Source organism: Cucurbita maxima, unplaced genomic scaffold (genome assembly GCF_002738345.1).
Source record: "Cucurbita maxima cultivar Rimu unplaced genomic scaffold, Cmax_1.0 Cma_Scf00014, whole genome shotgun sequence".
Taxonomy (NCBI): Eukaryota; Viridiplantae; Streptophyta; class Magnoliopsida; order Cucurbitales; family Cucurbitaceae; genus Cucurbita; species Cucurbita maxima.
This window is the reverse complement of record NW_019272030.1, coordinates 2,842,691-2,855,244: the sequence shown is the minus strand read 5'-3', so window position 1 is coordinate 2,855,244 and position 12,554 is coordinate 2,842,691. Positions and strand designations below refer to the sequence as shown.

At 35.5% G+C, this 12,554-nt stretch overlaps 1 protein-coding gene across 1 annotated transcript; it reads right to left on the bottom strand.

The window, feature by feature from the left end:
* Positions 1-310: 310 nt before the first annotated feature.
* LOC111489329 (kinesin-like protein KIN-UC) lies at positions 311-12,342 on the bottom strand. The gene is made up of 21 exons (XM_023137492.1): positions 11,885-12,342; positions 10,518-10,618; positions 10,127-10,249; positions 9,703-9,888; positions 8,674-8,895; positions 8,425-8,587; positions 8,130-8,279; positions 7,645-7,733; positions 6,630-6,842; positions 6,357-6,491; positions 4,611-4,790; positions 3,979-4,158; positions 3,774-3,887; positions 3,580-3,708; positions 3,361-3,499; positions 3,128-3,220; positions 2,827-2,952; positions 1,738-1,863; positions 1,404-1,547; positions 1,181-1,309; positions 311-557 (listed from the first exon to the last, which is right to left on the bottom strand). Exons 1-21 carry the CDS (start codon positions 12,132-12,134, stop codon positions 421-423), a joined length of 3,129 nt encoding a protein of 1,042 aa, XP_022993260.1. The 5' UTR covers positions 12,135-12,342; the 3' UTR covers positions 311-420.
* Positions 12,343-12,554: the final 212 nt, after the last annotated feature.

The window sequence follows — 12,554 nt, the reverse complement described above, 5'->3', positions numbered from 1 at the left end:
GTATTTGTATTTATGAATATTTAAAAAGTCATTTTAAATGACTCTAAATATTTCTATAAATATAAAAGTTTTCAAAATTCACATATTAACCAAAACTAGTTTTCAAAATTTACATATTAACCAAAACTAGTTCTTAATGCGATGAAATTAAATCTCACAAAACTTACCATAATGGTAATAATTAACACTTGAATAGGATGAAACTAAAATTTTACCTTAAAAGTTGACCCACCTGCCAAGTAAGTTGATGGAAAGGAATAAAACTTGATTTTTTACGGTGATTGCCCTGCTAAAAAAACTCGGGGTGGTATTTGTTTTGTGAAATTAGAGGGTACAGACATACATAGATTTATGATGTTTCAAAAACAGAAAGCAAGTTTAGAAAGCTGTACATTTTGAGGTTATTATCATATTGTGTACCTAATGAGCTTGAAATGTTGGGTTTAGTTTCAGCATCTTCCTCGCTAAGTTACGGATATCCTCTCTATTGGATTCTCGCGATATTCGCTCCAACTCTTCCACCCCTCCATGGCTCACAAAATCTGCAGCATTTTCCTCTGCACATACAACATATTAGATATAACTTTCTTAGCAGCAGCGATGCACAAGTTGTAAAAGCTATATTGTTCATTAGAGTTTTGTGTGTGCGTCTAAACTTTGCCATCATCCTTTACTACAAGGTCAGGCATGATATTTGTGGCAAATAATTTTACGACAAATTCGAACAACTTAGCTACCTAGTTTGATAATTGAAATATTATTCTGTGGCGTATGACAAACTATAATGGATTAGTGGGAGATTCCAAATTCCACCCCAAAAATCATATTTTGATTGATATCAAATGTAATCGAACGGTTGGATAATCATAGTCGGTAATAACATCGATGTTCTTATCGCTATTACAGAATCATACACAAGATTTTCATCTCATATGGCTTCTTGAGGATCATAAATAAATCTAAACAGCGTGTCGGGATTATTTATCTTAATGTCTTTTTTGTAGAATATAGGATAGGATAAAAATCTATCGTGTAGCACCCAATTAACCCAATAGAATTTTGTCTGATTCTGATTAATCAGAATGGATGAGTGGGAGGATTCCCTTAACTATTTCATATATGATAGATATACTCTTGACTAAGAGATGTTGACTAAGAGATGAGAGGTTCGAAACCTTACCATTTTGTGCCAAATGACACAGGGAAAGCTCAATATGGCGCCGAGTTGATGCAGAACTTGTATGAGAATTGTTGATTAACCAAGTAAGGGCACCCTCCTCCATTAGCAGAGAACGGCCTTTCTTGCGTCCTGCAGCAATGGAGAAGTGTTACTTTGGTGAAAAGGAAGATGTATGTAGTTTCTGTTAAGACACGAATTGCATCAACAAAAACATGTAGTAAACCTTGAAGAATTCCCCTCGATTCACATTTGGCAAAATTTGCCATTCCCCTTGCAACTTGCGCAATAACATCATTACTTCCGGATGTAACCATTTCCAGAAGAGCCTTGATTCCTCCATCATCCTTTAGCATCTTGTGCAACTTTTCTGTTTAGCAAAAATTTCAGAATAAAAATTTATAAATCTCTATCGCAGTAACCTGAAAATTTTGAATTAGAGCACTGTTCCACGAAAGAAAGTGTGTATTATAGTATCAGGATAATCCAATTCAGCCTTCAAAACATTTCCAAATATGACTTCCCAATTCTGAAAGTGGGACAAGATGGAGCAAGCTTACCATTTCCACATAAATTAGCAAGGGCACCAGCAACCATACGAAGAGTTTGGAGATCGTTTGTTCTGGAAGCTGTTCTTGCCAATAGCTGGGCACCCCCTTTGCTCATTATTACGGCTTGATTCTTCTCTGATTAAAATTGAAAATTGAAAATTGTTAGATACAATAGCATGTGGCTACATTTGTGTATGAAGATCAATTAGGATGCCATTATGTCAGCCATAAATTTATTTACTTGGGAAAAAAAAGCTGAAGGAGGTTATGCAACAATTAAAAAAGCCTTCTATTGACATCACAAAATTTTATCAGGTCACAAGGAAAGATATAAAGGAAGCCAAGAGGATTACAAAAAATCCTTCCATTCGGCGTTAATCAAAAGAAGAATCGTGGTATTAAAAAATAATATAAGCTATAAAATCAACGGAATGTGTAGTGCATGAATTGTTAATCAAAAGAAGAATCGTAGTATTAAAAAATAATATAAGCTATAAAATCAACGGAATGTGTAGTGCATGAATTGGAAAAAATGGCATGTAATTTTTGCAATATCTTAGAAAGGACGACACCGTTTTCTGATAGATGAATATTGTGAGATCCCACGTCGGTTGGAGAGATATTCTCTATAAGAGTGAAAACCTCTCCCTAGTAGACACGTTTTAAAACCTTGAGGGGAAGCTCAGAAGGGAAAGTCCAAAAAAGACAATATCTGCTAGCGGTGGATTTGGGCTGTTATAGATGGTATTAGATCCAGTCATTGGGCGGTGTGCTAGCGAGGACGCTAGACCCCCAAGGGGAGTGGATAGTGAGATCTCACATCGGTTGGAGTAGGGAACGAAATGTTCCTTATAAGAGTGTGGAAACCTCTCCCTAGTAGACGCGTTTTAAAACCTTGAGGAGAAGCCTAGAAGAGAAAGCTCAAAGAGAATAATATCTGTTAGAGGTGGGCTTGGGCAGTTAAAGATTTATAGAAATTGGGACGTATAACAGATAAGCTTCTTGGACATCTCACAAAATTCAAATTCTATGTAACAGAAATTTTTCTATTTGCAAAAAGATCATTAGAATTACACTGAACCAAGTCATCGGGCTTACCATTCATTGCTAAATTGGCAATAGCTCCCGAAGCCACTCTGAGAATTGTCATATTTCTAGATGACTGCAGTAACATAAGTAAAGCATCCAAGCCACCTTCATCTACGATTTTCTCCTGATTTGAATCTGAAATCGATAAAGACCATCAGTTTATAATCCAAACATTCTCAACTTCTAGTGCATTAGCAGCGAGAGCGGAAAAAGCCATTCATTAGGGAGTAAAACAATCCCTAGAAAAGAAATTTTGATAAACCATATGGACACGATCAATAATACAGAAATTATGGGGAGATGATGTCACCTTCAGCAGCAAGATTGGCCACCACCTTCACAGCATGGACTTGGACATCAGTGTCTTCGGAAGTCAACAATTGTAAAATCTTTTGAAGACCAACTGGAATCCAAGCAAATGAACTTCCATTAGGATAATTACAATTTCAATTCAGATTAAAATAAAAGGTTTTCAGAATCTTGAAAGAGTCCATAACAATGTTCATTTTAATCAAAATTCGAGTCGACTAACAATCATCTTACCTTCTTCACATATTTTTGCAATTGTTGCACGCTGACCAGAATTGGTCTCTTTCAATTGACCCCTCTTGTGAAAGCCCATGGGAGTTCCCAAGTTGGAGGGTTCTCTATGTATATTATCCTTCATATACGATTTCTTATCCTGTGATCAATGAATCAGAACAGAAGACCATCAGAAACTAGAACGATTTGGATAAAGGGGAAGTGTACGACAAAATTTACCTCAAAATCATTCTCACTCACGGGTACGGTCCTTTTTATTTGGACTAATTCATTTTCAATAGTCTTCCTCTGCTTCTCTTCTGATAGAAGTTTTTGCCTCATGATATAAAGTTCTTCCTTCAGTTTCTCCTAAAAAAAAATACATGGATTTTTAAATAACTCATCATCCATTAACAGATTAACAGCTAGCATACCTTCTCTTCCACTTGAATTTTATGCTCTGATTTCAAGGACTGAAATTCCATGAGAGTGTTTTCATGCGACTGGCTAGAATGTTTCAACTTTTTCTTGAGTTCTTCGATTTCTTCCTGCTCATAGATCCAACAAAACAAGTGTGTAGGACAATGATGAGGGCAAGAAGAATCTGGTCTCAATTAGGATGGTATAAAAGGAGCTAACCTGCATTGAATTTTGATGATGACTTAGGCAGCTCTTTGCTGAATGTAGCTGTTCTTCTAAAACTTCGAGGTGAGCGTTCTTATCCTCTAATCGTTTTGTTAGTTCTGACATTTTGTTCTCGTATCTCTGAGTGGTTTCTGCAAGTGCCTTCTTATACGCTGAATTCTCTGTTTCATGATGCTATGCACCGCAAAGAAGAACAATAAATAAAGAATAGATGTAGTAAATGAACTGCATGAGGTCAAATAATTCCATGTGTGTGACAACCCTTTTTTCTAGGGAAAAAAGGGGAGAAAAAGTAATAAATAACTGAGGTCACCCCTTTTTCATTTTCAATTGAAACGCAGAATTTCAAGAACGTTTAATAAACAAGTGGAAACCAAAAAGAAAAAGAAGTATCAAATAAAATCAATCAAAACATAATCAGAAAAATCCGTACACTAGCAAGCAAATAAACTTTGCGACTAAAAGCTACAACGAAGTACAAAACTAGCAGTAGTATTTAGCTCTGATATCAAATTCACAATAATAATACGATATTTAATACTTGGTAAAATAGCAATGATGAAGAAATAGCTAAAGAAACAAAAGCAAAGGCAAGGCTTCCTCTACCAAATGATGAATATACTGACCTGAATCGACTTTTTGTGTTCAGATAAGACTTTCTTCATAACTTCTAACTCTTCCTTGGTACTAACAGAACGAGCATGCTCAACTTCCAGCTGTTTCTTCAAATCTGCTATTTTCTTCTCATACATTTGAGTGGTATCGGCCAAAACTTTCTGATACGTGTAGTTTTCAAGTTGATGTTGCTGCCAGAACATAAAAAGAGACCATTATTCTCATTACCTCTTTGGTCCAGAGAAAATATATCCCCACCTAAAAGCCATTATTTACCGTACTAAGGGCCTGATAGAATAGTTGGATACTGAGCTAGTTATTATATAAAGTAAGATTAAGAACTATATGTAGGATTCTATATTCCAGTTTAATCGATCCTTTCTTTGTTTTTTTTTTTCTCCTTGGGATAAGAAACCATATTTTACCAATAAAAAAGATACAAGGAGCTGGAGGAAAATATGGCCAGATCAAAACTAGTGACCAAAGGGGTTATAAAAAAACTTGGGACCAAAATGAATGAAAATAGCAGAACTTTTTGGTTTTGAGAAGCAACACAGCGACAAAAAGGATTCATCTTAACTGGTGCCTCTTTAAGGTTCTACTCAATAATAAAAAAATTAAAAAAAAAAATCCTAATTCGTTGAACATAACCCATAGACAGTGCCACTCGAGTGACACACATATACCTTGCGGACTACAGCCTACAGGTAAAACGGCAATGCACAAAACGTGGTCTATAATATTTCCTGCCCTCGCTTAGCTCACTATGAGACTACAGATACAAGAATAGGTGTTTATCGTCAACTATTAATTATAATGCTGTAGTAAGCAGTAGTAAAGTTCAGACAAGAAACTAATATTTTTAATAAGCGTAACATCAATATAAAATGTAGCATATCCCATACTCAATAGGCCATCATAGATTATGTGCAAAGTTCTTATTTCCCCTGTAAATCGTAGCGGTTAGACTGGTTTAAAAGTGCTCGTTGACAAAGTTGATTCGGAATTTCAAAGTCCCAAAGAAGGTGACAATTTTCCTCTGGTCAATTGCGCTAGAGCTTGAATACACGTGAAACGCTCCAAAAAAGGAAGTCCTCGCCTTCCTCTGGGTCCTTCTATTAGCTCTCCTTGCCGGTGTAGTGAAGAGTCCATGGACCACATTTTCTTGCATTGTCCTTGAGCCTGACGCTATTGGAAAAAGTTACTGGACCTTTTTGATGTTCATCTTTGCCTCCCCAACATGGCGAATGGGTGGTTGCTGGCATCCTTGAGGGGATGGCGGTTGGAAACAAAGCTGGTGTCCTTTGACGGTTTGCTTCAATAACCCTTTTATGGAGATTGTGGCTGAAGTGATAAAGGATAATTTTTTTTAAGATAAGTCTTCTTCTTTTGAGTTTTTTTTTTTTTGGGATTGTTTTCAGCTAAATGTTTCCTGGCGGAGGCATAGTTGTAGAAAATTCTTTTGTAATATCCCTTTACCCCTGATTCTTTTGGATGGATAGGCGATTTATAAGTAGTTCCTTGGGCGGGGGCTCTCTCATCCCCCAGTCCTTAGGTTGTTGGCCTTTGCCCTCCTGTGATAATATATCTCGTTGTTTCTTTTCCAATAAAGAAAAAAAAGCGATAATGACTTACACCATCAACACACGCTAGGCCATAAGATAATGTAGCATTATGAATTATTCAACAGAAAAAATAAATGGTTCCAAAATGAAAATGTTCGAAAAGAAGTATATTCTATATCAGGATGATAATACCTTGCTGTGTTCTAAGCTCATTTCCAGATGACTAACTTTATCACACATCAGGTCATTGCGATCTCTTTGACGGTTCAATTCGATTAATAGATTTGCCATCTCCTTTTCCATTCGCCTATTGTCCTTCTCTAGCAACTGAAATAAAAATCACCAGAACAAGATTCTCACACAGGAACTAAAGAAATCCCTTGAAATATCAAAGAATTCTAAAGCCATATTGTAAATGAAATACTGGTAGCAAAGAAGTAACTCAGAAAGAGGAGAGATGGCTACCTCAGACCTTGTAATTAAACTATTTTCTGCTTCGGCAAGGGAGGCTTGACAATCTCTCAGCTCTTTTTCCAGCTTATATTTCTCATTTTCTCTTAACTTTTGCTGCCTATCAACTTCTGCAGTGAGATTGTCTACTTGAATTTCAAGCTTTCGGCATAAACTTTCATAATCATATTCTTCTTTAAGTTTTATCATGTTCACAATCTTCATTGCCTGATAAAAAAAATTAGCAGCTTATTAATGTCCTGAAATTAATATACAAACGAAGCAAAATATTCTAATTCATGATTAGGATGGTAGCAGAGGTAATACACTTTCAATCATTTAGGAAATGAATGCCTAGGTAACATATGCCAACTGAAATTCTATAAAATTTGAAGATTCTAAAAGATAACCATAAACCCAATTATACAAAGATGCTTCCGGTGTGGCTGCTTTTGTTGTTATTTTCTTGAATCCATTGTGACCTGTTTTCTACCTTCATTAATGAAAGTCTCTGATTTTATTTTTAAGAAAAATATATGATATCAATAACAATGACACTATAGTATTCTTGGTTTGAGGGGAGATTATAATAACAGAGTCTTGTCTGAGTCTTAAACTTAGAGGTCGTCTTTTTCATCTTAATTTTTACACACCATGTCCACTCGTTGGCAGAATATAGATGTTTGCAGCACCCAAATGAGACTTTCGGTGCAACTCTGAGATAGTTTTGTTCAAGGAAATTTTCTTCATTAAGTATCGTGGCTAACTGTGAGCTTCATTCCACTACTTAAAGATATGAAGTCATCAGCACTCCACAGATATCAACAAATCCAATTTTGTATACCCCACACATCCACACTTTAGCATCATAATTTTATCACGGAGGAAAAAAAAATGAGAGCTTATGTTATCCAATTCAATAGAAAGAGGGAACAAGCTCTGTGGTATGATTCCTTATAAAAGGTTTTGAAAACACGGATGATTATAGTATGGGGATGAAACAGAAGATACAATAAAACATCCAACTCACCCGTTGTCCAAACATTATTGTGCTAGCAGTTTCTGCATGGTATCTTGAAGACGGTCCAATTGTTATAATGAGAGAAGTCCTAGCAGAACCTAACAGATTTAAAACTGTCATTAGCTCATAAGCAAATTAAGAGAATGTCTGAGGACAGAACATAAATAAAGAAAGGTCTCACTTTTCATAAGGCTGCCTGCTTATAAATAACCAGCAATAGAACATTGTGTCAAAATTATAATTCTTTGAAAAAAAATATAAAATAGCCAAGGACGTATACCAATCAACACATATGGTTCAACCGACTGATCTACTTGTCAATGTAATAAGCAAATTTAAATTGAGAATATTTTAACATCATGAAACAATAAAAGACATGATGAGGGAGGAACAGAAACTCTATATAGTCACCGATGCTTGACATTGGAGGTATATATTCTTTAATAGAACTTGTCATGAGAGAATCAGAGAAAATAAGATTTCCAGAGTCAAACCTCCAAATGAATCACGAAGAAGTCTTGTAAGCTTAGAATCTCTGGTGGGTATATGAGTGTTGTTTTCCGCCAATGCATTGATACATTTTCCGAGAGAAGTAAGTGAAAGATTAATAAATTTTGCCTCTTCAAGTAAATGACCTTCACTTCCTGCAATGTAAAGTACAAGTAAAGGACAAGTTAAGCAAGTTGTTCATGCAGACAGTTTTACCACAAAAAAAAAACAAAGATAAAACATTAAAAGAAACGGAGAAAAGGGATGGTTGGTAGTGGCCATAAAGAACAAAAAACAAACCAGATTTATTTATTCTTTCTGATCCTGCTAGATCCACGATCAGCAACTTGCTTTTCCGAATCATTGGTACGCCATTACCACCCAGAATATCAACTGCATTGTCAATTCCTTGGGAAGCAGCCATATCTTCAATTCTTTTGCTGATAGCCCTTCGTACATAGACCTATGAAGCACAAATCAATAAATAATATATACTATTTACAAATTTAAAAACCATTGATGAATATTAACGTCTAACTGAATACCAACCATAAGAATTGCGTGGCTTCGTGAACTTTCTGTATTCAGTTTTGTATTGGCTGCATGGCGATTAGACTCACCAATCTCTAATAATTGTAAAAGGTGATCTATATCTTGAATTTTGACGACAGTAACACCAGGAGCTGATACTTCTCCAGTTTTGGGATCTTCATTAATAGGGATGTTGACCTTTTCAGGAGCTAGCAAATCTTGAATAGATTCCATATACAACTGAGAACAAATAGAGCACAGTAAATTCTGATTGCCCACATACATTAGAAAACTTGTAGAGATTCTCACTCCTCTGGAAAAAAAATCTTTAGTAGTCCAAAGAAAAGCTATTTAGCATGCCAACGGTTACATTCTTGTGACCGAAATGTATAAGATACAGAGATTCAGGCTTGTTCATAGAAACTAGATTTTGGATTTTCTTCCCTTTTAATTTCAGTTCGTCGGCAAATAACCAAAAAAAAAAAAATAATAGTGGAGAAAAAAACCTCAACTTGCAGACTTCTCTTTTAAGCAAATAATTAGGCTGACGTATTTGATTTCAAATTTTTATTTTTTATAAGATTGAAAATTTTAGAGATTTACTTAAAAGAGCGTAAATAGATTATGTTGCACCATTAGCAAAGCTCAAAATATTCATATGAAGATAAAGAGCTGGAATATGAAGAGCAAACAAGACAGGAGGCCAATTTCAACTTAGCATAAATCTATATTTTGCTGCTCAAATTTGTGGAATTCACCAATCCAATAATATCAGCCTTTTATATATGCTTCCAGCATTTCACAGCTTTCCAGTCTTGCCTAAACAATTTTAAATGATCAAGATCGATCCTAAATCAACCAACTAAAGTAGAACGATAAAGCAAGTTCAAGAAAATAAAAACTGCATCAATCTATCAAGTAAATGGCTGCAAAAATCTACTAAAGTTTCCACTGTTCAAAGTAAAGTACTCAGAAACAAAACAATCAGAAAGATTCACAAAAAGTAGTATGAGAATTACCATTCATAAAGGCACACGTGGATAGTACCTGCAAATAGGAAATCTCCACGCTGTCCAAAGTAGGAGATACATTGGCAATGATGTCTTCCAAAGCTCTAACCATGATACCACGTTCAGAAGCATCTTCTTTACCCATCCTTCCAAGTGTGTAAGTCTTACCAGTACCTGTTTGACCGTAAGCCATAATTGTGCCATTATATCCATTTAGCACGCTCTGCAAAAAGTACATCAAACTTATTAATATAAATATTAACTAGCATAGTCTGTAAAGACTAAAAAGATGAAATGATAGTTATCTGTACAATAAGAAGAACCACCAGATAGGGGAAGCACACTAAAAAATGTCTATGAAAATTAAGATCACACATGCACATACACAACCTTTGATCCACAACACATATCAAACATGAAATTTGAAGAATTATCAATGATTTCGCTTTTCAGTCACTAACCTCAACAACAGGTTTTGCTACCACTTCATATACACGCCTTTGAGAAGAAGATTCGGCAAAAACTTCATCAAAACGATATGACTCAGAACTCCAGTTGTTTTTTCTCAATTTCAACCGCTTCAGCTACATGGTAAAATAAAAAGATACAAAAAGAAGAAGATCGTTATGAGCACAGCTCCCACAAAAGAAAAGTAAGAACAAGACTTGGAAGCACATTAGTAACTCGTGCCTAATGATGAATTGATGGCTGTTGATATTATGTATACTAGAGATATAAATTTTAAATATTTTTTATCCAACACATGAACCATGTCAAAAAGCAAAAACTCCAACTTATTGATGAATATATAAGATTTTCATGATATAATTTTGTAATTATGTTGAAAATTACCTCTGGCTGTAATTCAACACAATCAGCAAAATCTGCATCTGAAAGGAGATCCTCAGCATTTCTAGGTCGAACTCTAACAGCCACTCTCACCCGCTGAGAATCTATCAAAAGATTCACGGAAAAAAAACATCAAACCTTGATCCTTATACCAAGAAGATATGCTAGCTTCGCAAATGCAAGAAAATCCTTTTCAAAATTTATTCACCAGAGAAGCTAACCATTTTAGTATATGCAGATGTAATGATCACCCTAAAGATGGATAATTCGAGTATGATGCTTAGATGACTGTCAAAGCAGCCTGGTTTGGATAAGATTTCAAAGGGATGGAAGAAAATTGATATTTAATAAGGAAAATAACACCTCTCATCAAATTAATCATATTGTATGCTATGTATATATTAAATCATTAACAGTAAAAATATTTGCCCAAGACTTTAAATCGACAAATATACAATTCAACTACTTCTAGTAAGAATTTGTCACGTAACTGAGAAGAAGAAACCTATAGGTATTCATATTGGAATTTACACAGGCCAGGGACTATCTTAAGCATCACTGTTCCAGATAAGGATCATCTCCGTGGAGTTTCTGCGGACTACTATTCACTGTTTTTCCACTAACCGTTTAAATTCCCACCAACACCCAACGGAGTTCACACAAAAACTCTGTTAGTTATCAATCAAATCTCTTCAGAATGACTGAGATAGCAATCATCATATTGCGTCAACATTTGATCATTTTAGTCATTAGACCTTCCAAAATGATCGCATCGGAGAAAATATTCGTCTTTGTATACTTTACAAATTCTTTAAGCGCCTTTCTCTTAATTCAATATCCGGCATGTTAACCCTTCTCGTACTGCGCTCATCACAAGAGAACAGGCATATGCATCGAACAAAGTTTAGTAACAAAAAGAATGTACACAATTACAACATCGAACTGTGAGTTTAATACGTTCCCGCATAAGTTCCTTGAACTATCGTATTTATATTATTGGTTCATTTGGTAAACGAGTTTCTGAATGGTAGCAGAGTTCTATAAAGGCTAACATCCAATTTCGTACAATCCGCTTTTGCTCAGCTGGCAAACATCCTCACACCGCAAAAACAAAACCATGAAGTTTGCAAACTCAGGGTCAAACAGAGATGCGCGAGTTCATACTCATTTAAGAATGTAAAGATATCATAACCTCAGGGAGAAGACGCATAATGGGAACAAAAAAACCAGACTAACACATTCCAAATGTAACAGAACGCCTAACACGTATTGAACCAATAACAGTCAGAAACAGAGCAACACGGCAAGCATCCAAGCCGCGCAAGCAAATAAACAAACACAGAGAGATAAAAAGAGACAGATATCAAAACCTTCATCGGCGTCAAACGAATGAGACCTTGAAGTCGAAGTAACTGAGCGTCGAGAAATAGTTGACGCTTTATTACGTGCAGATGAACTGAAACTCTGTCCATGACCAACACTTTTCGAAGCAGCAATGGGGAAAGCAGAGGAGTTATTATGAGCAGGAGAAAGCGGAACATGATGATGAATACCTTGCCTCTCGGACCTCAAAGAAGACCTGAAACCATTACTGCCAATACCACCACCATGCGAAGCCATTTCTCTTCCAAATCAAAGTCTCCGATCAGAGCATGTAGCTCGAAGCTTCAGATGGAATCGAACACCGAGGATCGAACACACATTTACAGGACGATGACGACTCCATGGCCGAATATCAGAGAAGTTAAGGCCGGCACGTAGAGAAGAAGAAGAAGAGAGAGAGAGAAATGGTTCCCGCGTTGGCAAATGGGTAACGTTTGGGGCGGCAGCGTTTATTAATTAAATTAAATTTATAGCTATTTAATTAAATGGGCATTTATTTTAATCCCAATAGTAACCAATAAAAATGTCACTTATTTATTTATTTATTTTTAATTCAACAATCCCTCTTTTTTTCTTTTTTTCTTTTTTAAATAATAATTAATAAATAAATCGACTTTATTATGTCAAAACTAAGACTAAAAGTGTATTTTCTTCTTG